This window comes from Drosophila albomicans, chromosome 2L (assembly GCF_009650485.2).
Source record: "Drosophila albomicans strain 15112-1751.03 chromosome 2L, ASM965048v2, whole genome shotgun sequence".
NCBI classification, from domain to species: Eukaryota; Metazoa; Arthropoda; class Insecta; order Diptera; family Drosophilidae; genus Drosophila; species Drosophila albomicans.
This window is the reverse complement of record NC_047628.2, coordinates 15,983,276-16,010,561: the sequence shown is the minus strand read 5'-3', so window position 1 is coordinate 16,010,561 and position 27,286 is coordinate 15,983,276. Positions and strand designations below refer to the sequence as shown.

The 27,286-nt window shown below is 31.7% G+C and overlaps 4 protein-coding genes and 2 long non-coding RNA genes across 7 annotated transcripts; all 6 read left to right on the top strand.

Moving 5' to 3' along the window:
- Positions 1–1,578: 1,578 nt before the first annotated feature.
- On the top strand, positions 1,579–2,250 carry LOC127565003 (uncharacterized). Of its 2 annotated transcripts, XR_004571792.2 has the most exons (4): positions 1,579–1,623; positions 1,685–1,747; positions 1,803–1,875; positions 1,933–2,250. It is a non-coding gene; the product is annotated as an uncharacterized LOC127565003 (long non-coding RNA). The 2 variants fall into 2 exon arrangements; XR_004571793.2 differs by lacking the exon at positions 1,685–1,747.
- Positions 2,251–3,450: 1,200 nt separating this feature from the next.
- On the top strand, positions 3,451–7,656 carry LOC117564805 (angiopoietin-4-like). Its single transcript, XM_052002729.1, has 10 exons — positions 3,451–4,181; positions 4,239–4,370; positions 4,428–4,490; positions 4,545–4,616; positions 4,674–5,042; positions 6,845–6,976; positions 7,032–7,115; positions 7,169–7,273; positions 7,334–7,405; positions 7,469–7,656. The coding sequence occupies exons 1-10, from the start codon at positions 4,118–4,120 to the stop codon at positions 7,654–7,656; spliced, it is 1,281 nt and encodes a 426-aa protein (XP_051858689.1). The 5' UTR covers positions 3,451–4,117.
- A 123-nt stretch (positions 7,657–7,779) lies between these two features.
- On the top strand, positions 7,780–8,248 carry LOC127565180 (tenascin-R-like). Its single transcript, XM_052002532.1, has 2 exons — positions 7,780–8,095; positions 8,164–8,248. The coding sequence occupies exons 1-2, from the start codon at positions 7,807–7,809 to the stop codon at positions 8,169–8,171; spliced, it is 297 nt and encodes a 98-aa protein (XP_051858492.1). The 5' UTR covers positions 7,780–7,806; the 3' UTR covers positions 8,172–8,248.
- A 1,225-nt stretch (positions 8,249–9,473) lies between these two features.
- LOC117564808 (uncharacterized) lies at positions 9,474–9,852 on the top strand. Its single transcript, XR_007954566.1, has 4 exons — positions 9,474–9,494; positions 9,556–9,612; positions 9,668–9,733; positions 9,789–9,852. It is a non-coding gene; the product is annotated as an uncharacterized LOC117564808 (long non-coding RNA).
- An 8,992-nt stretch (positions 9,853–18,844) lies between these two features.
- LOC127565206 (ficolin-1-like) lies at positions 18,845–24,465 on the top strand. The gene is made up of 6 exons (XM_052002728.1): positions 18,845–18,878; positions 22,254–22,385; positions 22,445–22,507; positions 22,562–22,633; positions 22,691–23,148; positions 24,313–24,465. The coding sequence occupies exons 2-6, from the start codon at positions 22,355–22,357 to the stop codon at positions 24,463–24,465; spliced, it is 777 nt and encodes a 258-aa protein (XP_051858688.1). The 5' UTR covers positions 18,845–18,878; positions 22,254–22,354.
- A 37-nt stretch (positions 24,466–24,502) lies between these two features.
- Positions 24,503–26,222, top strand: LOC117564807 (angiopoietin-related protein 1-like). Its single transcript, XM_052002727.1, has 7 exons — positions 24,503–24,576; positions 24,630–24,761; positions 24,818–24,901; positions 24,955–25,059; positions 25,120–25,191; positions 25,254–25,878; positions 25,946–26,222. Exons 4-7 carry the CDS (start codon positions 24,966–24,968, stop codon positions 26,031–26,033), a joined length of 879 nt encoding a protein of 292 aa, XP_051858687.1. The 5' UTR covers positions 24,503–24,576; positions 24,630–24,761; positions 24,818–24,901; positions 24,955–24,965; the 3' UTR covers positions 26,034–26,222.
- The last annotated feature ends 1,064 nt before the right edge of the window (positions 26,223–27,286 follow it).

Here is a 27,286-nt window from a genome sequence, read left to right as displayed (position 1 = left end):
AAAAAGTAGTAATTTTGGAATATGATGACTTTAGGATTGGAAATTCAGAATCTCTATATGAATTGGAATCAATCGGAAATTTCACGGGAGAGATTGATTTAAATGCCTTAGAAAATCATGTAAAAATGCCTTTTTCAATAGTCGATACAAATTCTAATAATTGGCCAACCATGAACGCAGGCTGGTGGTATTTGGAAAATTATAATCAATGGTTAGTGAAGTTTATCTGTAAATGAATATAAAATAATTTAATCTGATAATCTTACAGTGACCTAAATGCGCCCTATGATGTTATATACTGGAGATGGCTTAAAATACAACGCGTAACAATGGAAATTCGCCCTTACAGTGATGGATATTAAAGATCCTCTACTTATTATATTATTCATTTAAAAATCAGTTTTTGGTTTGTTTTTCTAAGATATATTTCCAAATATAGCCTTTGATATATTTTAGAATTTTTGTGACATATTTTTGGAACATTTATAGATTATGGTATTATTTAAAATGGATAGCGGCTATCTAACAGTCAAACACACGCGACTGTAGCTTTCTTACTTGTTCGTAATCAAGCCCGCTTCCACTTTGAAAATGTTTGGTCTTTATTCAAACTGGTTATCAAGCACGCTCGAATATAGCTTTTCCCACTTGTTTTAATATGGTTTTTCGATAACGACAGAGGTTCGACATGAACGAATATAGAAGGGCATAAATGAACTTATATTAAAAAGCATTTTCGACTTAGCTCTGATCGCTGCAGCGCCCTAATAGCATTGGAATTTCTGCATATAGTACATATATAAGCTTCTATATGATATATATAAGCGTCTATATGATTAAACTGCGATTTGACTGTGAGCTGCATTATGCAAATGCATATTAGTAATAATTTACAATTAGTAGCCGACGGATGTGTTTTTTAGAATCAATCAAAAAAAAATATGCAAAAATATCTGAAGTTGTTGACGGTTTTTTTAATTGTTGTGCCAAGATGGACAGGGAGTATACAATTAAATGAAGATATTCAGAACAAAAATGAAGAAAATGAGAAAAAAATAAGACAATTGGAAGCTCAAAATCTCGAGAACGAAAAATATCTTAACTTTGAGGAAGCAATAAATTCTACAAGAGATTATATTTCATCTTTGGAGAATCAATTAAATCAGTGTCGAGAGCAGAGCAAAAATCACACAGATATTCTCCAGTTGAAAATCAATGATAACGAAAACAAATTAAAGATTAAAGATGAGATTATTGCTAAGAAAAACGATGAAATACAAGACAATTTACTACGCTTGTCTATTCAAGAAACGGAAATCAATAAAAATAATCAACAACTAGAGGATTACAAAGATCTAATAGAGAGTTTGAAATTAATTATAAAACCTTGTGAAAATGTAATATTATTGCTGGAGTCGGGAAACATCAAGAGTAAGTTTTTGTGAAATAAAAATTAATTGCAATAATTAATTTTAATCCACAAATTAGTTAATCAGCAAAATTCAAAACAAAACTCAACGTGCATTAATTCTGTGAACGAACTACAACAGGAAAAACACAAAGTTTAAATTCACAGCTTTCTGAACATTACAACGGATATAACATATCTAGAAAGTCAACTCAGTAAGTTCATTAATAAAATTTTATATAAAACAATCAGGAAATAATATCACATTTCTTTCAGCTGATTGCGAATTAAATTACACAAATTTAGCCGAATATCACAGAGATCAACAAATATTATTAGGTAATAAATATTATATAAAAAATAATATAACATATTGTATATATATATATTCTAGTCCAATGTCAAAAGAATAACGAAGATATTCAAAAAACGATTGGGGATAGAAAAATCAATCCAAAATGAGCTAAGTATGTCAATTGAATAAATATTAAATGTTAAATTCTATATAATTTTTTTATACGCAGATGATTGCAAAAATTACCGTTCTGACATCGAAAATCAGCTAAGAGTCACTCAACTGAATTTGACAGATTTACAAGAAGAGCTGACAAACTTAAATTCTTTTAAAGAAAAGAACGTAAAAAGTCTTCCAGACTCCTGTATAGGTTGGACAGCTGGTACTCTAAAGATACAACTTCCAAATAAAGAAAGTAGTAATGTTCTTGTTGATGATGATGGTTGGATGATCATTCAGCGTCGAATTAATGGAAAACAAGATTTTGATAAAAATTGGCAAGAATACGTGGATGGATTTGGAGACTTCAATGGAGACTTTTGGTTTGGATTGGAAAAAACTGCATCTGTTGACAAGTTCAGATCGTCACCAGCTAAACATTTTAATGACAATTGATGGATATACAAGTTTTGTTGAATATGACGACTTTCGTATAGGCAGTTCAGATTCCCTATACAAATTGGGAATCATTAGGAAAATTTATGAATAGAGGCACTATGTATCCATTTTATGAAAATTCGTTAAATAGAAATGTAAATAAGAAATTCTCAACATACGATAAAAATAATATTCCAAATAATTATGCAAAATTGTGCTGACAATGGCATGGGTGGCTGGTGGTATACGGCTAAATGTGGTAGCAGGTGATTTTAATAAAATTAAAATTAATTTCAAAAAAGTAACTTGTTTTATTTTACAGCAACTTAAACGCGCCATACAATGGTCAACTGTCTTGGTCCCATGCTACAGCAATCTCCGTAATTATGAGGATTCGCCCGCTTCCTACATATTGAACTCTTTTATATTCAACGTTTACATTAAAGGCTGATGTCAGACTGCGTGCAAGAAGCAAAGCTAAGCGTGAAACAACGAGCAAGACGGGTAAGATGACGGAGTGAAAGCCTTTAGAGAAACGAGATGAAGCGAGAAAGCGGTTTGCCAATTGATTTTTCTCTCTCTCTCTCTCTCTCTCTCTCTCTCTTTGCTTTAGCTCTCGGTTCGCTCTCACTCTGAAACTCTTTCCAACAATTCTATTCAAACATTCATCGCTCGTTTTCGCTCAATATTATCGCTTCACTTCTTGCTCTCAATCAGCCTTATATCAGTTTAATGTCATACAAAAACATGTATTTTTTTCTAATATATTGTTTTATCTGCTAAGACAGATAGCTAATTCTTTTTGTTTTTTTTTAATATAATTATTTGTCATAATTTTGGATGAGTTTAATTGAAACACTTTTTAAATTAAATTTAATGAGGACGAGGATATGAATGCCTTAAAACATCATTTAAAAATGCCATTTTCAACATATTTTTCAACAATCGATTCTTCGATTAGGTACACAAATAAGGACGCATTCTAATGAATATAATTCGTTATTAGTAAAGCTTAACTGTAAATTAATATGAATAATTTAATTTGATAACCTGATATTTGTAGAATATGGTTTTATTCAATTTGGGTACCTGAACATAGCTTTCTTACTTGTTCTTTGTCCGCTTCCTCTTTGAAAATGTTTGGGTTATTCAAACTGGTCATCGAGCACGCTCGAATATATCTTTCTCACTTGTTTAAATAAGTTCTGCTGATAACGATAAAGGTTCGACATGAACGAATATAGAAGGCATATATGAATGAATGTATGTACTTATTATAAAGAACATTTTCGACTACAACGCTGATCGCTGATAGCATTGGAATTCCCGGCATATACATAAAGTTATATATAACCGAAAAACCGAATACATATATGATTAAACTATTCTTTGACTGTGAGCTACAAATGCAAACTAGTACCAATTTACAGTTAGCAGCCGACGGATGTGTTTTTTAGAATCAATTAAAGAATTATGCAGAAATATCTGAAGTTGTTGACGGTTTTTTTTTAATTGTTGCGCCAAGATGGACAGCGAGCATACAATTAAATGAAGACATTCAGAACAAAATTGAGAAAAATGTGAAAAAATAGGACAATTGGAAGCTCAAATACACGAGAACGAAAAAAATCTAAACTTTAAGGGAAGCAATAAATTCTACAAGAGATTATATTTCATCTTTGGAGAATCAATTAAATCAGTGTCGAGAGCAGAGCAAAAATCACACAGATATTCTCCAGTTGAAAATCAATGATAACGAAATCAAATTAAAGATTAAAGATGAGATTATTGCTAAGCAAAAAACTGAGATACAAAAGATGGAATCACTCTTGAAGATTCAAAAAAATGATACATCATTGGTGGAGTCGGGAAACAATAAGAGTAAGTTTTCGTTAAATAAAAATTAATTGCAATAATTCATTTTAATCCACAAATTAGTTAATCAGCAAAATTCAAAACAAAACTCAACGTGCTTGAATTCTGTGAACGAACTACAACAGGAAAACACAAAGTTAAATTCACAGCTTCAGAACAATACAATGGAAATAACTTATCTAAAAAGTCAACTCCGTAAGTTCTTTAATTAGATTTTATAATAATCAGGAAATAATATCAAATTTCTTTCAGATGATTGCAAATTAAATGACACAAATTGTTCCAAATATAATCATGATCAACAAATATTATTAGGTAAGAAAAATTATATCGACCATTCATAACATTTATTCAATTTGTTTTTTCCAGACCAATGTCAAAAGAGTAAAGAAGATATGCAAAAAGAGATTGAGGATAGGAAAATAATCCAAAATGAGCTAAGTATGGGGATTGAATAAATAATTATGTTAAATTCTATATAATTTTTTTTATACACAGACGATTGTAAAAACTACAGTTCACACATTGAAAATCAGCTAACAGTCACTCAACTGAATTTGACAGATTTACAAGCGGAATTGGCGAAGAAGATTCAAGAGAAGCCCGTAACAATTCTACCAAAGTCTTGTTTAAATTTGAGTCCTGGTATTCAAGAGATACAACTTCCAAATAATAAAAGTTGTAATGTTCTTTGTGATGATGATGGTTGGATGATCATTCAGCGTCGGATTAATGGAAAACAAGATTTTGATAAAAAGTGGCAAGAATACGTGGATGGATTTGGAGAGTTGGATGGGGACTTTTGGTTTGGATTGGAAAAACTGCATCTCGTTACGAGTTCAATGGCGACACCAATTACAAATATCCGTAAATTCATCTATTGGCTTTCATTATGAAAATCTATATGATGACTTTAGGATTGGTAATTCCGACTCCCTCTACAAATTGAAATCAGTAGGAGAATTTACTTCTGAGTTAACCACAATGGATCCATTAAAGTGGAATGTAAATAAGAAATTCTCAACATATGATAATTATAACATTCAAAATGCTTATAAAAATTGCGCTAAAAAATGGCAAGGGTGGCTGGTGGTATTCTTTATCCTGTGGAGGCAGGTGAGTTTAATGAAAATGAAAATTAATTAAAATTATTTGACTTGACTATCTTACAGCAACTTAAACGCGCAATACGATGGTGGAATGTTCTGGTCTTACAACAAAATAATTAAACGCAACTATGAAAATTCGCTCATACTCTAATAAGTATTGAAACTTTCTGCTTATTATCTTACAAGTTTATATTCAATATTTATGCAATGTTTTAAAAAAAAAAAAAAAATATATTTTCTTTAAATAATATTTTAGAGTGAACCAATTGTTTATATCTGCTAAGGCAGATAGCTTTTCTTTTTATTTTTCTTTTTTTTCTTTTAATAGTACCCTTTGTCTTAAATTTTTTTCGACAGTAATTAAATACTTTTAAAATAAATTGAACGATTTATATAAGTATATTTGTCATAAAGCAAAATAAAGCTTAAAAATATATTTGGTTAAATGATTTTTGATAATGGACTACCTTATATCGTAATAAGTATGTTAATATTGAGAACGAACAGCAGTAATAAGTAAGTTATGTTAAGTAAGTAAGGAATGTTAAAAGTACGCTTCAAAAAGTACGCTTCAGTTTTCATGACATTGAATTGAGTTCTTTTACATTATAGGAATATAAAAAAGATTCTTAATACTATAAAGAATATTTATAGTATACGAAATATCTGTGGTTTGAAAACAACTACAACAAATGAAATTTGACTTTTGTGGTATAGATAAAATAGAAAAATGTAAAATTAAGAACTTTTGTTAATATCAAGTTTAGCTGCCAAAACTTGCTGTTTATTAAAATGGAATGTTGCTTGCTTAATTTGATTATTTCACCACAGATAAAATTTAGTTGGTAATTCAAAAATAAACGTTTGCCATTTATTTCAGCTTCAAGTTGAGTGAAAGCTATTCACAAAAGTTAGTTGTTATTGCGCTTAAGTGGCAAGCGGATGTAACTTTTTGTATTCGCAATGAATTTCCTAAGGTATGACAATTTATTCGATGCTCTTCTTATATTTATGTTAATATGGAAAGTGAGCTCTCAAACAACTGATGGCGATTTCATAACAACAACTAATTCCCCAAACGAGGAAAATGAAACTTCAGTGATGGAAATGATTTATTTATTTAATCTTCCTCTCGAAGATAAGACTAAGTTGCTCAAGCTATTCCATGATGAAGAAATTGAAGAGTATTTCTACACATATATAAATTCTTTGGAAGATGATATATTAAAACTTCAAACACAGATTGAAAATCAATCAGATAACATACTGCCCAATATGAACGATAATATAAACAAATTAAAGCAAAAAGATGATACAATTGCCAACTTGAATTCACAAATAGATATCAAAATAATCGAGGCTACCAGAGCCAGTGAACGTTACGAAGAAATTATAAAAAACAAAGATATTGAATTGCAATTATTGCAATCAATTTTAAGTTCTTTTCAAAAGGCGATCGATAAGAATAATGCTGCAGCTCCAAATTTTGATTCGATTCTTCAACAGTGTAAGTTAAATTGATGATCAAATTAACTGTTTTTTTCGTAATAAAAATTTCAGTTATTCAGCAAAGTTCTCAACAACACACAATTTGCATTAATTCTGTAAGCGAACAACAGCAGGAAAATACAAAGTTAAAGTTACAACTTCAGCAGAGTTCGAATGAAATAAAAGAATTTCAAAATCAAATTAGTAAGTTTATTAATATTTTGTATAAATTAACTTCTAATGAACAAATTTCTTGCAGATGCGTGTCAAGTGAATAGCACAAATTTCGAAAAACGCAGTGACGAGAAGATCAAAAAATGTCATAGCGATCAAAACAGTTTAGGTAAGGATTTTACATTCCATTGACATTCTCAATACAGTTGTTATCCTTTAAAGTATCGTGTCGAATGGCTTTGATATCAGAGAAGGACAAGTCGTATGATAAGAATTCGGAAATGAAGAAATTGATTAATGAATCTGAGAAAATTCATGAAAAGTTGGGTATGTATCGACATTACTTTGTTCCTTATAAAAACTCATAAGTTATATTTTCTTTACTAGTTTCTTGTCAGAAGCATTATGGAGAAAAAAGAATAGAGGCACAGCAAAAAACATCATTCGAAAAGAATCTAAGTATGTACATAAACAATATTGAATAGTTATCAATGTTAATCAAATACTTTTTCCCAAATGCAGATGATTGTGAAAAGAAACGTGCAGATATAGAAAATAACCTCCGAAGAAAGACAGTGAAGTTGAGTAAGGCACAACCTGAGCTGGATAATTGCACTTCTATTAAAGATGAATTACTTACTCAACTCAATATTAACAATAATCCTCCAAGCTCTTGTTTAAACCTGTCTGCAGGCATTCATGAGATATAACTTACAAATGATAAACGTTTTAATCTGCTTTGTGATAGCGATGGTTGGATGATCATTCAAAAACGATTTGATGGTAGTCAAGATTTTAATAATAACTGGCACGAATACGTAAATGGATTTGCCACTTGCGTGAAGAGTTTTTTCATTGGAATGGAAAAACTTCATCTTATTACGAGTTCAACTCGTTACCAGTTATTAATTTCGATAAAACATCCGTGGGGCTCATTTAGCGCACAATACGATGATTTTAGTATTGGAAATTCGACATCATTCTACAATTTAGTGTCGATTGGAAGATATAATGGCAACTTGAATGTCTTTCAGTGGAATGTAAATCAGCCATTTTCCACGTACGATCAAAATCATTATTTAAATGCTCAGAATTGTGCGCGGAAGTATTTAAAGGTGGCTGGTGGTATCAGCCAAGCTGTAGCGATGAGTAAGTTTTACTCAAGACTTAATTTGAACAAACAAAATTATAAACATATAATAATTTAATTTTTACAGTAATCTAAATGGTTCCCTTTATGGATCGAACAGCACGCCTTCCGGTACCACACTCATGAAGATTCGTCCATACACTGATCTATACTAAAAGGTTCTACATATGTGCTATAGTCAATGCGATATTGATTTATTATTCATTTGATGGATATTGATACCATACCTTTCATAATCGATTTTATTAAATACAAAAATGTATACTTTTGAATTACGTATGGCAGAAACGATTGTTGCAGTCTAATATAATATATTTTTCACTCTATGGTATATTTTGAAAGTATATTTGTGCTTTGTTAACGTATGTTATGGTAAATAAATAAAAGTTTTTTCCTAAATTTTAGATTGTTATTTTTTTTGCTCAGTGCTCATATTGAATGAAAATAAAAAAATCAATCACATTCAATGAACTAAAATGGGCTTAATTGAAAACAAAGAGAGAGAGAGAGAGAGCGAGAGATAGAGAGAGAGATAGAGAGAGGGAGAGAAAGAGAGAGAGAGTGTAGAAGTGATTAGCGAAAGTGCGTCAAGAATACCAAAAGAAATTAGAAAAACAACAAGCGACAGTAGAAATAAAAAACGAAACACTTTATTTTTTATCATCGTTTTTTAACAACCTGAAGTTGAGCACAGAAAGCTAAAGATTAAAAAGTATGGGCTTGAAGATGTCTTCTTAGTCTATCCGCGAATGCGAGAGAATTATATACGTATTATTGAAAAACAATTTGACTTCAGCTCGACTGTGAACTGATAACAAAATTTAGTACGCGTTTGTCACAAGTGATGAATCTTGCTTTCTGTGTATGTGCTGCTCTATATACATATATGTATAACTTACTTATATTGCAACAAATGTTTTTGAGCATATACAAAATTGCTGATAACCTACATATTTTTGTATTTTGACACGCTTATATATAATACATACATAAACTTCGGCTTGGCTCAACTGCCAGTAGATGTTATACAGTATATTTTGACGCAAAGAAGTAAACGGATGTGTTTTATAACATCAACAATTGCGTCAAATAAACATGCAAAAATATCTCAAATTATTAACAGTTTTTTTAATCGTTGCACCAAGTTGGACTGTGAGCATACAACTAAATGAAGACATTCAGAAAAAAATTGAAAAAAATGAGGAAAGAATTAGACAATTGGAAGCTCAAAATCAAGAGAACGAAAAATATCTAAACTTTGAGGAAGCAATTACATCTACAAAAGATCACATTTCATCTTTGGAGAAGCGATTAAAACCAATGTCGAAATCAGAGCAAAGAAGACAGTGTAAGGCCGATGATGCTAACGAGTTAAACAGTATAACTTAAAAATCTTAGGTAAGTGTTGACTATACTTATTTCAAGATCACTGACAATACATAGATTTTTTTTCAAGTAGCGTGTCAAAAGGATTTGGAAGCCCAAAGGAATGAGTCTACTAATCAAAATATGTTGAGTAAGTATTAGCTTTATTAATTTGAAAATCTCATAAGTTTCTTTTACTTTTCTAGACTACAAGAATAACGAAGTAATCAAGGAGTTGCAATTGAAGATGGAACTAAACCAAAGAAAATTAAGTATGTAACATTAAATAAGAAATCGTGATAAATTTAAGAATCTTTTCAACTTTAGATTATTGGCGAAAAAACTGTATAAAAGTTAGCAAACAGCTAAAGAATGTGGAGCAGAATCTGATTGAAATGAATTACAAACTAATTTCTAAGGAAGATGAATTAAGCAAATGTATTTCAATGAATCAGAGGATATATGTACCTCGAACTCAGAACAACTTCAAAAGTCTTCCAAACTCGTGTTTAAACCTTACTAAAGGTGTTAAACAGATACAACTTACAAATGGAATATCATTTGAAGCGGTTTGCGATGGCGATGGTTGGATGATAATTCAGCAACGATTTGATGGAAACGAAAACTTTGTTAGATACTGGTCAGATTACGTGAATGGATTTGGAAACTTGGAAGGAGAATTTTGGATTGGATTGGAAAAATTACATTTGGTTACGAATTTAGCTCGCCATCAATTATTAATTTCGATCATAAATTCAAGGGAGTCATTTGTGGCAGAATACGATGACTTTAGAGTTGGAAATTCCGCAACATTCTACAATTTGGAATCAATAGGAAAATACACTGGCAACTTGAATGTCTTAGGACGGAATGTAAATCGTCATTTTGTAACTTTTGGTCAAAATCGTAATTTAAATGGTTTTGCGAATTGTCTTGAAGGCGGCTGGTGGTTTCTACCCAATTGTGAAGATTAGTGAGTATTAAACAGCATTAAAACTTGAATAGCTTTTTAATTGCACTTAATTATCTTATAGCAATCTAAATGCTCTCTACAATCAAGGAGTACTCTGGCCTAACCGCAATACAATCATGAAGATTCGCCCAAATGGAATTGGACATTGAGAGGCTCAGGCTTAAAATCTTTAACTCCAATATGATATAAATTGAGAGACGAGTTGATGTTTTCTGTAAAGTGATCTTTTCATTTTACCAAGATGATCAATTGCATTTGTATCATCAAGAAATTTAAATATATAATCGTGAATTGAAATTGGGAAATTGATTTAATTATTGTGCATATTCGCATAAAGTTTATCCCATAGGGTAGAAGGTATTTTAACTTTGCGCCGGCAGAAAAAGGCATACATATATATTCTTAATCAGCGTCAAAAGCAGATGTGATATAGCCATGTCCGTCTTTCCGTTCATCTGTTTGAACACCTACATAGATATCAGAGATAATAAAAGATAGATATAAAGAGAAGACAATAATAACTATAGTATTAATGATACTACCTGACAATTTGGTTGTGATTGGATACAAATTGTAAAAGTTATTTAAGAAAGTCTTTTGTATGGCAAATTACGACAAGTACAATGGGGTCTTCGCTACTTTGCTTGACAATCTGGTGTACAGTGAGTTCTTTGGTATAATTCTAATGTGGAAATGTTTAAATATATCAAACGGGCCTTCGGTATATTTTTCATTTGGTATATTTTAAAAATAATCCCGCACTGTTTTGCTTGTATTCTAAATAAGTACTTGGTATTTCACAGTTAAGCACACTCGAATATAGCTTTCTCACTTGCTTTAATATGTTCTTCTGATAACGACAAAGGTTCGACATGAACGAACATACATAGAAGGCATATGGGCAAATCCCACGTGACGCACTCTACACTCGCACGATTTTAGCTTATGAAAATCAATTTTTTGGGGAGTTTTTTAAAGATTTACCGTAAACATTTGTTATGCGTTTGGAGTGAATTGAGTGTACTTTCGGAGGGTATAAGATTCAATTTCACTGGAGTCACTGTTTTGAAAATAATTAATAAAATTGTGACGTGTCGCACGCTACACAAAGTTGAAGTTAGTTTCAAAATTTTCATGTCAAACGCAATTTTTTAGCGAATTATGCAAAATAAACCCTATGAGAGTTAATATCCTAAAGAAAGTTAAGAATATTAGAAGACAAAAACCGATCGTTTGGTCTTTAATAATGTTTACAGATTTTTTAGCCGTAATCCCATTGTGTTGCACGCTACACTTTTTTCCACTGGCATTAACATAAGACAAAAATCTTTTTATTTAAACAAAAACATTATTTATTATATTCCTAAATGTGCTTAACAATTATTTCGGCAGCGTGATTTACTTTTGATTTGTATGTGAGCTCAAGCAGAGGCAAAAAATTGTGAAGAGTATAATAGGGATTTGAAGGTGTGCGCAGAGCACGAATGAAAGTAAAATTATGAAAATTATAATGAAATGTACAAAATGTAATAAAGATAATAAAGATTTCAGCAGATTTTGATCCACTACAAAATTGTTTGCTTTCGAGTAGTGGACTGCTCGAAGTACGAGCAACGGCACACCAACCAAGGCACGGATCCGGTGCCAACAGATACTCTAATTTACTAATTTATGTATTTAATCTTCAAATCTGATGCTCTTCTTATCAGTACGTGAATAAGCAAGCAAAGTGAGAAGAAAAAAAAATACGGTTTTTGGGTAGAATTAAAAAGGTGTCGCACGCTACAAGCATAAATGTGTCAAAAAAAAAAATATATTCATGTAAATATATAATTATGATTAAAAAATTTAGTGGAATAAAAAAAATTGTTTTCACACTAGCTATATAACAAAAACGTTATTTTTTTCACTAAAATTTAAAGAACATAAGTAATGAGACTACTATTGCTCCAATTCACTGTGTTAACATTAATGTCAAATTTGGAATGTTAGCTTTTGGCATAAAAGTGCACACAAAGAGGTTGGGTTGGGTTTGATAAAAATTTGTGCATTTATAATGATCGAAATTTCTTTTTGTTTTTAAATTCTTAAAATTCGATATCTACTTTAATGTTCCTTATAAAGGAAAATTACAAAATGTGAATTTTAAAAAATTGGACGCTGGTAGACTATTTCTGGGATTTGCCCATATATGTATGTACATATGTATGTGCTAATTATAAAGAATATTTTCGACTACGACACTGATCGCTGATAGCAATGGAATTTCTTGCATATACATACATAAGCTTATATATAATATATAACCGTCTACATATATATTTAAGCTATTCTTTGACTGTGAGCTGCAGATGTGGATTAGTTATAATTTACAGTTAGCAGCCGACGGATGTGTTTTTTTAAATCAATCAAAGAAATATGCAAAAATATCTGAAGTTGTTGACGGTTTTTTTAATCGTTTGTGCCAAGATGCATAATCAGCATAGATTTAAATGAAAAAATTCAAAAGATCATTGAAACAATGACGAAATAATAAGACAATTGGAGAATCAGGAGAATCAATTAAATCAGTGTCGAGAGCAGAGCAAAAAATCACACAGATATTCTCCAGTTGAAAATCAATGATAATGAAATCAAATTAAAGATTAAGGATGAGATTATTGCTAAGCAAACAACTGAAATACAACAGAATATATTACTTTTGTCTATTCAAGAAAATGAAATCAATAAAAATAAGCAACAACTAGAAGATTACAAAGAGCTAATAGACAACTTGCAATCAATTATAGAAAACTTGTGAAAATGCAACATCATTGCTGGAGTCGGGAAACAATAAGAGTAAGTTTGTGTTAAATTCACATTAATTGTAATAATTCATTTTAATCCACAAATTAGTTAATCAGCAAAATTCAAAACTTGAAGCAAAGTTTATTAATTCTGTGAACGAACTACAGCAAGAAAATACAAAATTAAATTCACAGCTTCAGAACAATACAATGGAAATAACACATCTAAGAAGCCTACTCAGTAAGTTCAGTAGTTCACTTCTGAACACACTTCTTTCAAATGGTTGCAATTTAAATAACAACAAATTTTGTCAAATTTAATCATGATCAACAAAAATTATTAGGTAAGAAAAATTACATCGACCATTTATAACATTTATTCAATTTGTTGTTTCCAGACCAATGTCAGAGGAGTAAAGAAGATATGCAAAAAAGAGATTGAGGATAGGAAAATAATCCAAAATGAGCTAAGTATGGCGATTGAATAAATAATTATGTTAAATTCTATATATTTTTTTTATACACAGACGATTGTAAAAACTACAGTTCACACATTGAAAATCAGCTAACAGTCACTCAACTGAATTTGACAGATTTACAAGCGGAATTGGCGAAGAAGATTCAAGAGAAGCCCGTAACAATTCTACCAAAGTCTTGTTTAAAATTTGAGTCCTGGTATTCAAGAGATACAACTTCCAAATAATAAAAAGTTGTAATGTTTCTTTGTGATGATGATGGTTGGATGATCATTCAGCGTCGGATTAATGGAAAACAAAGATTTTGATAAAAAGTGGCAAGAATACGTGGATGGATTTGGAGAGTTGGATGGGGACTTTTGGTTTGGATTGGAAAAACTGCATCTCGTTACGAGTTCAATGCGACACCAATTACAAATATCCGTAAATTCATCTATTGGCTTTCATTATGAAAATCTATATGATGACTTTAGGATTGGTAATTCCGACTCCCTCTACAAATTGAAATCAGTAGGAGAATTTACTTCTGAGGTTAACCACAATGGATCCATTAAAGTGGAATGTAAATAAGAAATTCTCAACATATGATAATTATAACATTCAAAATGCTTATAAAAATTGCGCTAAAAATGGCAAGGGTGGCTGGTGGTATTCTTTATCCTGTGGAGGCAGGTGAGTTTAATGAAAATGAAAATTAATTAAAATTATTTGACTTGACTATCTTACAGCAACTTAAACGCGCAATACGATGGTGGAATATTCTGGTCTTACAAAAAAATAATTAACGCAACTATGAAAATTCGCCCATACTCTAATGAGTATTGAAAGTATTTAATGCTTTACAACAATTTTAATTTCTTTTGCTAATATTGTAGAGCACAATTTTTGCTTTATATGCTTATATTAATTCAAATTGTTTTTTGTGTTTTTAAATAGTGTACTTTGTTTATATGTTTGACGAGATTAATAAAATGCTTTTAATTAAAATGTATGTATGTCATTAATGTATTGTTGACTTAAACAAAATGTTCTCAATTCTTTCAAGCTTGTTTAAGATTTTTGCACGTTTCTATAGATATTTGATAGATAATGGACTGTCGCATATCATACTAAGTTTGTTAATATCGACAGCGAAACTATAGCTGTACTCTTACTTAGGGTGTTTGCTTAATGTTACAAAAGCTTATAATTTATTAAAGAAATACTTTTGTATGGGGAAAGACGTCTCCTAACTAAGGCTCTTAGTTGCTTTGGCTGACAATTTGGTATATTTTACACTCTATGGTATATTTTGAATGTTCTGTATCTATATTCCTGAAATAAATGTTGGTATATTTTTGGTAGTTTTTGTGGTTATTTTGGTATATTTTAAGATTAATACCGCAAAATCTGGCTTTTTATTCAAAATGGATAGCGGGTTGCTTTCTTACTTATTTAATAAAGTCTGCTTAGTATGTGCAATGTATTCCTGTACTGAAACTGCTAAAGCAATATTTTATATTTAGAATACAAACTAAGTAAAAAACTTCAAAAAGTTTAAACCTAAAAATAATTAAATAACTTATATGTATGTAACAAAGTAGAGTAATTTATTGATCGAAAATATAAAAGTAATGAAGTAATGATAAATTAAACAGAATAATGTTCAACACGATTTGAGGACAAACTGTTCCTGTCAACGCCGACACACCAACTGCTTCTCGTCGATCTTGCTTTCATGATCAGTGCTGCCATATCCTTTCACTAAGCTCGCGTTGCCACTCGTTGCCAGCAACCAGTAGTGCCATACTTCACATTCGGCCATCCTGATAAGCATCGTCTGTCCCAGACGACAGGCAATCATCGTTGTATCCGACATACTTCCACAGCTTCATATTATCCGAACTTGTATTAGTAATATTGGGCCCCTCTGTCTGAGCAGCTTTTCTGATTTCAAAACGGCCATTGCCTTTTTACTTTAATTACCTCATATGGACAAGGTAATTACTGGCTAATTTCCCAGCAAGGAATTGTGTTCGCTTCACAGCAACTAAGTCACCTTCTTTGTATCCATATTCCTGTTTACGCTTTTTGTCGTACTGCTTTTGTTGCACAGTTTCCTGCAATTCACCATTCGACTGATTCAGCTGACGTAGTTGCTCGACCTCGACTGCAAATTCTGATCTGTTTGTTGCAACTCCTGCAGTTGCTCCTGCAATTGTTTGTTGCTGCTCTTCTGCAACTTAAGAGCGCTGTGCGTTTGCTCCAGATCCTGCTTCATGCCGTGCAGCTTCTCAATAAGTCTTCCGGCATTCATGTCCGCCTCCATCTCGAACAACTCAAAGCTTTGCATCGTTTCGTTCTTCTCTGCCTGCAACACTTCCAGCACTGTCGAAAGCTCCGCATTTTTGGCCGATAAATTGGCATGGCCACCTGAATGGCCTCGACTAGCATCTTCATGTCGGCGATCTTTTGTTCATCTTCTCGTGCAAACTGCTCCTTGTGCTGCAGCTCGTGTTTGTGATCTCTAGTCCGCTCTTGCAGCTCCTTCATGGCCACCTCGTTGTCGCTGCTCTGTTGCTGCTGTTCCCAGTTGCAACTTGACTAAGTCTTTCTGCAACTTTTGCTCACGCCTTTGCGCCTCGCTCATGTTCGCATTACTCGCTTGAAGCTGTTGACGCGCGCCTCCTGCAGCTCACGCTCCAGCTGCAAGCGTTCCTTGCTGCTCGCATCGCCACTTACGCTGCTCCGCTCCTGCTTCAGCGACTCAATGCTCGGTTTTGTACTGCAGGGGAGCATTTTATATCAACTTTGTTTCAACGATATTATAAATACTCATCTGATTAAGGTCAGCGTGATCCTCCTGAAGCTGACGACCCGAAAAAAGTTAAATCCATTTTCATTCAGGGCAAAATGAAACTTTGACACAAAATCGTATCCAACCAGCGCATCAAATTCATTTTGCTGTCTGGTACCACAACGAACTTTTGAATCGACTGAACATCGTCTACAGTACGGCTCCTTCGAATTCGCCCAATGGAATTGTACTGACTTTTCCCATACCACGCAGAACAGATGTACATTTATTGAGCTCCACTGCAGGCAATCGTTTATAAACTGAGAACTTCACTATAGACACATCGGCTCCTGTATCAACCAGGCATGATACTCAACGTTGTTTAGTTTATAATTTTTAGTCGCTTATCTGCTTTAACAAATGAACGGCTTTTACAGCGTTAGGACAATTAACGAAATGTGTTCCATCTTCTTGACACTTGAAGCACTTCGTTTTAGCTACGCAGTCTTTACGCATATGATCGACTGAACCACAATTAAAGCAACGAGATTGGTTTTTAGAGTTGTCGCTGTTCTGGTTACGCTTTTCTTTCTCTATTATCGTCTTTTGGTTTTCAACATCTTTTTACACACTCATAGTCGCAGTATTTTTCTTTTAGTTCCTCAAAAGTTTTACAGCCGTACATACTATATTTAAACTCTTTTCCAATATTTAAGCCATTTACTATGTAGCGAATAATTGACTTTGTTTCAACGTTACCCAATGCAGCAATTTTTCTCATCTGCAGCACATATTCTTGGAAACTTTCAACATCTTGTTTCTTCCTCTCATTGAGTTTTGTATGTATCTCTGCACTTTCGTACTCTTTTTTGAACTCTTTTATCAGCTTGCTTTTTAGTTCTGCGTAATTGCATACAAATTCAGATTCAAGGAACAACTGAGCCGTTTTTTGTCATTTTCGATCGCGCATTTACGTATTTTGCTCTCGTTTAACCCGTATGCGTCTGCGTTTAGCTCGAAGTTATTAAACCAATATTCCACTGGCACTGACTCTCCATCAAAATCTGGCACAACTTTAGAAAAACCTTCTACAGACACTTTATGGCTCTTGCCGGTCTATCTCATCGGCTTGAATTTTTAAGTTTAATAATTGAATTATTTGTTGCAAATTCACTTGATTTGCTCAATCATCTGCTCCATTTTCGCCAGTTCAATTTCACTTTTTCCTTTGTGCTATTGCTTGCAACTTCCAATAATTCTTTCTTTCTCTTTCTTCACTCTGTTTGTTGCGCTATTTCTCGCAAGTTCCACCGATTTGATTTTCACTTCTTCTGTCTTCACTGTCTCTCTGCTTTCGCAGCGTATATTTCTGTCCTCTTTCAACTTTAGCCTTTTCTATTGCAGCTGTTTTTTTCATTGTTCACATGCACACACACATGCACACAACACATCATTCATCGCGACTCGACAATATGTTATGTGCACTCGATTGGTTTTCAACGCCGTTTCAACACAATTGATTCTGTTTTACAATACCGAACTTCAGGCGGTTGAGCCCCAAATGTTAACAAAGTAGAGTAAATTTATTGATCGAAAATATAAAGTAATGAAGTAATGATATATTAAACAGAATAATGTTCAACACGATTTGAGGACAACTGTTCCTGTCAACGCCGACACACCAACTAACTTCTCGTCGATCTCGCTTTCATGATCAGTGCTCCGTATCCTTTCACTAAGCTCGCGTTTCCACTCGTGCCCAGCAAGCAGTAGTGCACATACTTACTATATATGGTATTATATAACCGTCTACATATATGATTACAACTTTTCTTGACTGTGAGCTGCAGATGTGAATTAGTTATAATTTACAGTTAGCAGCCGACGGATGTGTTTTTTTTAAATGAATCAAAAAAATATGCAAAAATATCTGAAGCTGTTGATAATTTTTTTAATTCGTTGTGTCAAGATGCACAATCAGACATAGATTTAAATGAAAAAATTCAGAAGATATTGAAAACCAATGACGAAATATAAGACAATTGGATCCCAAAATGAAGAGAAAGAAAAGTGTCTAAACTTTGAGGAAGCAATAAATTCTACAAGAGATAACATCATCTTTGGAAAATCAATTAAATCAGTGTCGAGAGCAGAGCAAAAAATCACACAGATATTCTCCAGTTGAAAATCAATGATAACGAAATCGAATTAAAGATTAAAGGATGAGATTATTGCTAAGCTAAAAATGAGATACAAGAGAAGGCATTACTCTTGAAATTCAAGAAAATGAAATCAATAAAAATAATCAGCAACTAGAGGATTACAAAGATCAGATAGAGATTTGAAGTTATTATAAAAACCTTGTGGAAATTGTAATATTATTGCTGGAGTCGGGAAACAATAAGAGTAAGTATTGTTAATACGAATATAATTGCAAATAATCATTTTAACCACAAATTAGTTAAATCAGCAAATCAAAACAAACTCAACGTGTCATTAATTCTGTGAACGAACTACAGCAGGAAAATACAAAGTTGAGTTACAGCTTCTGAACATTACAACGGATATAACATATCTAGAAAGTCAACTCAGTAAGTTCATTAATAAAATTTTATATATAAAATAATCAGGAAACAATATCACATTTCTTTCAGCTGATTGCAATTAAATACACAAATTTAACCGAATATCAGAGAGATTCAAAAAATATTATTAGGTAAGAAAAATTATATCGAAAAATTATATAACATATTATATATGTTTATTCTAGACCAATGTCAAGAGAATAACGAAGAATTCAGAAAAACGATTGGGGATAGAAAATTAATTCAAAATGAGCTAAGTTGCCAATTGAATAAATAATTATGTTAAATTCTATATAATTTTTTTTAATACACAGACGATTGTAAAAAACTACAGTTCACACATTGAAAATCAGCTAAGAGTTTACTCAACTGTTTGACAGATTTACAAAGAGGAGTTGACGAAGAAGATTCAAAAAGATTCTACCACAAGTCTTGTTTAAATTTGAGTCCTGGTATTCAAGAGATACAACTTCCAAATAATAAAAGTTGTAATGTTCTTTGTGATATGATGGTTGGATGATCTTCAGCGTCGAATTAATGGAAAACAAGTTTTGAAAAAAACTGGCACAAATTAGTGGATGGATTTGGATACTTGGATGGAACTTTTGTTTGGATTGGAAAAACTGCATCTCGTTACAAATTGCGACAACCAATTAAAAATATCCGGAATACCTTTTATTATGGCTCATATTATGAGGATCTATATGATACTTTAGGATTGGTAATTCAGACCCTCTACAAATTGGAATCAGTAGGAGAATTTACTTCTGAGTCAAACCACATATGATCCATTAAAGTCGCGTAAATCAGACATTCTCAGCATTTGATAAATACAACATTCAAAATTCTTATACAAATTGCGCTAAAAATGGGAACGGTGGCTGGTGGTATAGTTATTACTGTTTAGGCAGGTGAGTTTAATGAAAATAAAAATTAATTAAAATGATTTGACTTGACTATCTTACAGCAACTTTAAACGCGCAATACGATGGTGGAATATTCTGGTCTTTACCATCAAATAATTACCAGCAACTATGAAAATTCGCCATACTCTAATGAGTATTGAAACTTTCTCCTTATTTATCTTACAAGTTTTATTCAATATTTATGTAATGTTTTACAAAAAAAACAAGTAAGAAAGTTACAGTCGAGTGTGTCTGACTGTTGTGAGATACCCGCTACCATTTTTTTAATAAAGGCAAAATATTGCGGTATAATTTTCTTTCACTCATACCGAAAACACTAAAAATACTAAAATATAGCAAATGGAAATGTTTGTATATCGATATAGTACAACCATTAAAATGGTACCATAAAGCAACAATGGTGCCAGATTGTCGGCCAAAGCAACTCAGACCGCCTAAGTAGTAGGCGTTTTTGCCAATACAAAAAGTATTTCTTTAATAACTTCCTCACAATTTTATCTGATCGCAACCAAATTTTTCAGGATCTACCTACTACAGTAATATTGTAATATTGTATATACCAAAATTCGTAGCTATAGCTTTAAAATTACACTGTTATTCACGATTTTTTTTGATTTGCGGGGCGGAAGTGGGCGTGGCAAAAAATTTGAAAAAACTTGATCTCGTGCAAACATAACAAATGCTGTCGAAAAAAAAATTATAGCTCTGTCTTTATAATCTCTGAGATCTAGGGTGTTCATACGGACAGACACACAGACGGACAGACGGACATGGCTAGATCGTCTCGGCTGTTTGACGCTGATCAAGAATATATATACTTTATAGGGTCGGAGATGCCCTCCTTCTACTGTTACATACATTTCCTGCCCGGCACAAAGTTATAATACCCTTCTACCTATGGGTTAGCGGTATAAAAAGTAACTTGTTTATTTTAACAGCAACTTAAACGCGCCATACAATGGTCAACTGTCTTGTCTCATCACAGCAATCTCCGTAATTATGAGGATTCGCCCGCTTCCTACATATATGAACTCTTTATTATTCAACGTTTAACATTAAAGGCTGATGTCAGACTGCGTGCAAGAACAAGCTAAGCGTGAAACACGAGCAGAAACGGTAAGATACGGAGTGAGCCTTTAGAGAACGAGATAAGCGAGAACAGCGGTTGCCAATTGGATCTTTTTCTCTCTCTCTCTCTCTCTCTCTGCTTAGCTCTCGCTTCGCTCTTCACTGCTGAACTCTTTCCAGAATTCTATTCAAACATTCATCGCTCGGTTCGCCCATATTATCGCTTCACATGCTCGCACTCACCTAGTCAATTTAACAAAAACTGGATTACAAGATAATATATTGTTTTATCTGCTAAGACAGAAACAATTCCTTCATTTTTTTTTTTGAAATAATAATACTTTGTCTATATTTTTGATAAATATTATTGAAACATTTTAAATAAATGTAATCAGGAGATTCAAAATATGACGGCTTTCAACCTCATGTAAAATACACCACTTCAAGATATGCTAAATTCTTCTATTCAGGACAATACAAATAAGGGACTCATCTCTAAATGACTATAAGTTCGTAATAAGTGAGCTTAATTGTAAATAAATAACATTTCTTTGCTGTTTATAATAAACTGGTCACAAAGCACGTTCGAATACTACATATATGATTAAACTATTCTTTGACTGTGAGCTGCCAAATGTAAGATTAGTTATAATTTACAGTTAGCAGCCGACGGATGTGTTTTTTAAATCAATCAAAGAAATATGCAAAAATATCTGAAGTTGTTGACGGTTTTTTTAATCGTTGTGCCAAGATGCACAATCAGCATAGATTTAAATGAAAAAATTCAGAAGATCATTGATACCAATGAGGAAATAATAAGACAATTGGATGCTCAAAATCAAGAGAAAGAAAGAGATTACATTTCATCTTTGGAGAATCAATTAAATCAGAGCAAAAATCAACACAGATATTCTCCAGTTGAAAATCAATGAATACGAAATCAAAAATTAAAATTAAAGATGAGATTATTGCTAAGAAAAACGCTGAGATACATGAGATGGAATCAGTCTTGAAGATTCAAAAAAATGAAATCAATAAAAATAATCAGCAACTAGAAGATTACAGAGATCTAATAGAAAGCTTGAAATCAATTATAAAACCTTGTGAAAATGTAACATCATTGCTGGAGTCAGGAAACAATAAGAGTAAGTTTTTGTTAAATACAAATTAATTGCAATAATTCATTTTAATCCGTAAATTAGTTAATCAGCAAAATTCAAAACAAAACTCAACGTGCTTGAATTCTGTGAACGAACTACAGCAGGAAAATACAAAGTTAAATTCACAGCTTCAGAACAATACAATGGAAATAACTCATCTAAAAAGTCAACTCCGTAAGTTCTTTAATTAGATTTTATATAATAATCATGAAATAATATCAAATTTCTTTCAGATGATTGCAAATTAAATGACACAAATTGTTCGAAATATAATCATGATCAACAAATATTATTAGGTAAGAAAAATTATATCGACCATTCATAACATTTATTCAATTTGTTTTTTCCAGACCAATGTCAAAAGAGTAAAGAAGATATGCAAAAAGAGATTGAGGATAGGAAAATAATCCAAAATGAGCTAAGTATGGGGATTGAATAAATAATTATGTTAAATTCTATATAATTTTTTTTATACACAGACGATTGTAAAAACTACAGTTCACACATTGAAAATCAGCTAACAGTCACTCAACTAAATTTGACAGATTTACAAGCGGAATTGGCGAAGAATATTCAAAAGAAGCCCGTGACAATTCTACCAAAGTCTTGTTTAAATTTGAGTTCTGGTATTCAAGAAATACAACTTCCAAATAAAGAAAGTAGTAATGTTCTTTGTGATGATGATGGTTGGATGATCATTCAGCGTCGGATTAATGGAAAACAAGATTTTGATAAAAATTGGCAAGAATACGTAGATGGATTTGGATACTTGGATGGAGACTTTTGGTTTGGATTGGAAAAACTGCATCTCGTTACGAGTTCAATGCGACACCAATTACAAATATCCGGAAATAGCTTTTATTATGGCTCATATTATGAGGATCTATATGATGACTTTAGGATTGGTAATTCAGACTCCCTCTACAAATTGGAATCAGTAGGAGAATTTACTTCTGAGTCAACCGCAAATGATCCATTAAAAAAGAATGTAAATAAGAAATTTGCAACCTACGATAGTCCATATGAATCTATCTATAATTGCGCTGCGTATGGCAAGGGTGGCTGGTGGTATACTAATTTCTGTGATGTCAGGTGAATTTAATGAAAATGCAAATTTATTAAAATGTTTTGACTTGACTATCTTACAGCAACTTAAACGCGCAATACGATGGTGGAATGATCTGGTCTTACAACAAAAAAATTAACGCAACTATGAAAATTCGCCCATACTCTAATGAGTATTGAAACTTTCTCCTTATTATCTTACAAGTTTCAATATTTTTGTAATGTTTTACAAAAAAAAAAAAATATTTTCCATTAATAATATTTTAGAGTAAACTAATTGTTTATATCTGCAAAGGCAGATAGCTTTCCTTTTTTAATTTTTAGTAGTACACTTTGTCTTAAATTTTTTACGACAGTAATTAAAATACTTTTAAAATAAATTGAACGATTTATATAAGTATATTTGTCATAAAGCAAAATAAAACTTAAAAATATATTTGGTTATCATAATAAGTATGTAAATATCGAGAACGAACAGCAGTAATAAGTAAGTAATTTTATAATACTATTATGAATGTTTATAGTAAATGAAATATCTGTGGCTTCAAAACAACTACAACAATTGAAATGTGGCTTTTATGGTTAGATATAATAGAAACATTTTAAATTAAGAACTGTTGTTAAAATCAAGTTTAGCTGCTTAATTTGATTATTTTACCACAGATAACATTTATTTCAGCTTCAAGTTGAGTGAAAGCTATTCACAAAATTTAGTTGTTATTGTACTTAAGTGGCAAGCGGATGTGAATTTCATGAATTTCCAAAAGTGTTACAATTTATTCGATGCTCTTCTTATAATTATGTTAATATGGAAAGTGAGCTCTCAAACAACTGATGGCGATTTCATAACAACAACTAATTCCCCAAACGAGGAAAATTAAACTTCAGTGATGGAAATGATTTATTTATTTAATCTTCCTCTCGAAGATAAGACTAAGTTGCTAAAGCTATTCCATGATGAAGAAATTGAAGAGTATTTCTACACATATATAAATTCTTTGGAAGATGATATATTATATTAAAACTTCAAACACAGATTGAAAATCAATCAGATAACATACTTACGATTATGAACGATAATATAAACAAATTAAAGCAAAAAGATGATACAATTGCCAACTTGAATTCACAAATAGATATCAAAATAATCGAGGCAACCAGAGCCAGTGAACGTTACGATGAATTATAAAAAACAAAGTTATTGAATTGCAATTATTGCAATCAATTTTAAGTTCTTTTCAAAAGGCGATCGATAAGAATAATGCTGCAGCTCCAAATTTTGATTCGATACTACAACAGTGTAAGTTTTAATTGATGATCAAATTAACTGTTTTTTCATAATAAAAATTTTAGTTATTCAGCAAAGTTCTCAACAACACACAACTTGCCTTACTTCTGTAAGCGAACAACAGCAGGAAAATACAAAGTTAAAGTTACAACTTCAACAGAGTTCAAATGAAATAAAAGAATTTCAAAATAAACTCAGTAAGTTTATTAATATTTTGTATGAATTAACTTCTAATGAACAAAATTTCTTGCAGATGCGTGTCAAGTGAATAACACAAATTTCGTAAAACCCAATGACGAGAAGATCAAAAAATGTCAGATCGATCAAAACAGTTTTGGTAAGAATTTTACATTCCATTGACATTCTCAATACAGTTGTTATCCTTTAAAGTATCGTGTCGAATGGCTTTGATATCCGAGAAGGACAAGTCGTATGATAAGAATTCGGAAATGAAGAAATTGATTAATGAAACTGATAAAATTCATGAAAAGTTGGGTATGTATCGACATTACTTTGTTCCTTATAAAAACTCATAAGTTATATTTTCTTTACTAGTTTCTTGTCAGAAGCATTATGGAGAAAAAAGAATAGAGGCACAGCAAAAAACATCATTCGAAAAGAATCTAAGTATGTGCATAAATAATATTGAATAGTTATCAAAGTTAATCAAATACTTTTTCCAAATGCAGATGATTGTGAAAAGAAACGTGCAGATATAGAAAATAACCTCCGAAGAAAGACAGGGAAGTTGAGTAAGGCACAACTTGAGCTGGATAATTGCACTTCTATTAAAGATGAATTACTTACTCAACTCAATATTAATAATAATCCTCCAAGCTCTTGTTTAAACCTGTCTGCAGGCATTCATGAGATACAACTTACAAATGATAAACGTTTTAATCTGCTTTATGATAGAGATGGTTGGATGATCATTCAGAAACGATTTGATGGTAGTCAAGATTTTAATAATAACTGGCACGAATACGTAAATGGATTTGGCCACTTGCGTGAAGAGTTTTTCATTGGATTGGAGAAACTTAATCTTATTACGAGTTCAACTCGTTACAAGTTATTAATTTCGATAAAACATCCGTGGGGCTCATTTAGCGCACAATACGATAATTTTAGGATTGGAAATTCGACATCATTCTACAGTTTAGGGTCGATTGGAAGATATAATGGCAACTTGAATGTCTTTCAATGGAATGTAAATCAGCCATTTTCCACATACGATCAAAATCACTATTTAAATGCTCAGAATTGTGCGGAAGTATTTAAAGGCGGCTGGTGGTATCAGCCAAGCTGTAGCGATGAGTAAGTTTTACTCAAGACTTAATTTGAACAAACAAAATTATAAACTTATAATAATTTAATTTTACAGTAATCTAAATGGTTCCCTTTATGGAGCGAATAGCACGCCTTCTGGTACCACACTCATGAAGATTCGTCCATACACTGATCCATACTAAAAGGTTCTACATATGTGCTATAATTATAATTATAAGTCAATACGATATTGATTTATTATTCATTTGATGCTTTCTTAAGAATTGGATATTGATACCATACTTTTTATAATCAATTTTATTAAATACAAAAATGTATACTTTTGAATTACGCTTGGCAAAAACGATTGTTGCAGTCTAATATAATATATTTTTCACTCTATGGTATATTTTGAAAGTATATTTGTGTTTTGTTAACGTATGTTAAATTTGAAAAATAACATACTAATAACAATTTTTTTTTCTAAGGTCTAGATTGTTATTTTTTTCTGTGTGTATATTGAATGAAAGTAAAAAATTCAATCATATTTAATGAAATGAAATGGGCACAATAGTCTTAGAGAGAGAGAGAGAGAGAGAGAGAGAGAGAGAGAGAGAGAGAGAGAGAGAGAGAGATGAGAGAGAGAGAGAGAGAGAGAGAGATTGTATTAGAAAGTGATTAGCGAAAGTGCGTCAAGAATACGAAGTATAAATTAGAAAAACAACAAGCGACAGTAACAACCTGAAATTGAGCAATGAAGCAATGAATGCTAAGGAGTAAAAAAGACCGACATTTAGTAAATTAAATAAATAAATAATAATAATAATAATACCCTCCACCCATATTCAATAAAACCCAAATCTGTATAATATACCAAGATATATATATACTTAATATATAAAGGTAGTACTATACAGTCATTTAAATATAGCAAGGAGAAGAACCAAATCAGTGAAGTCCGAGATCAACAGCTGTTTTATGACAAACAAATATATTTATTGAAAAGCTTGTAAGATTATTAACTGACTTAGAACCAAATTTGCTGGAACTATAAAAAAAAACTGGGGAAATGTTTAAAAGCAACTTTATCTCCGTTCTCCGTTGTTGATGCTGATCAAGAGTATATATTCTTTATAAGCTTAGAGATGTATTCATAGTCTAATCGCGAATGCAAGGGAATTATATACGTATTATTGAATAACAATTTGACTTCATGTCGACTGTGAACTGATAACAAAATTTAGTACGCGTTTGTCACAAGTGATGAATCTTGCTTTTTGTGTATATGCTGCTCTATATATGTATAACTTACTTATATTCGAAACAAATGTTTTTGAGCATATACAAAATTGCTGATAACCTACATATTTTTGTATTTTGTATATATACATAAACTTCGGCTTGGCTCAACTGCCAGCAGTAGATGTTATACAGTATCTTTTGACGTCAAGAAGTA

What these genes read in the sequence shown, in the direction of transcription:
- LOC117564805 (XM_052002729.1), top strand. Translation starts at nt 4,118, where the DNA reads ATGGAATCACTCTTGAAGATTCAAAAAAATGATACATCATTGGTGGAG. An exon ending in GAAAATTCATGAAAAGTTGG is followed by an intron (nt 7,274 to 7,333) that starts GTATGTATCGAC and finishes TTTCTTTACTAG; the next exon opens with TTTCTTGTCAGAAGCATTAT. An exon ending in ATCATTCGAAAAGAATCTAA is followed by an intron (nt 7,406 to 7,468) that starts GTATGTACATAA and finishes TCCCAAATGCAG; the next exon opens with ATGATTGTGAAAAGAAACGT.
- LOC127565180 (XM_052002532.1), top strand. Translation starts at nt 7,807, where the DNA reads ATGGAAAAACTTCATCTTATTACGAGTTCAACTCGTTACCAGTTATTA.
- LOC127565206 (XM_052002728.1), top strand. Translation starts at nt 22,355, where the DNA reads ATGGAAATAACTCATCTAAAAAGTCAACTCC. An exon ending in TGATCAACAAATATTATTAG is followed by an intron (nt 22,508 to 22,561) that starts GTAAGAAAAATT and finishes TGTTTTTTCCAG; the next exon opens with ACCAATGTCAAAAGAGTAAA. An exon ending in AATAATCCAAAATGAGCTAA is followed by an intron (nt 22,634 to 22,690) that starts GTATGGGGATTG and finishes TTTTATACACAG; the next exon opens with ACGATTGTAAAAACTACAGT.
- LOC117564807 (XM_052002727.1), top strand. Translation starts at nt 24,966, where the DNA reads ATGGCTTTGATATCCGAGAAGGACAAGTCGTATGATAAGAATTCGGAA. An exon ending in TAAAATTCATGAAAAGTTGG is followed by an intron (nt 25,060 to 25,119) that starts GTATGTATCGAC and finishes TTTCTTTACTAG; the next exon opens with TTTCTTGTCAGAAGCATTAT. An exon ending in ATCATTCGAAAAGAATCTAA is followed by an intron (nt 25,192 to 25,253) that starts GTATGTGCATAA and finishes TTCCAAATGCAG; the next exon opens with ATGATTGTGAAAAGAAACGT.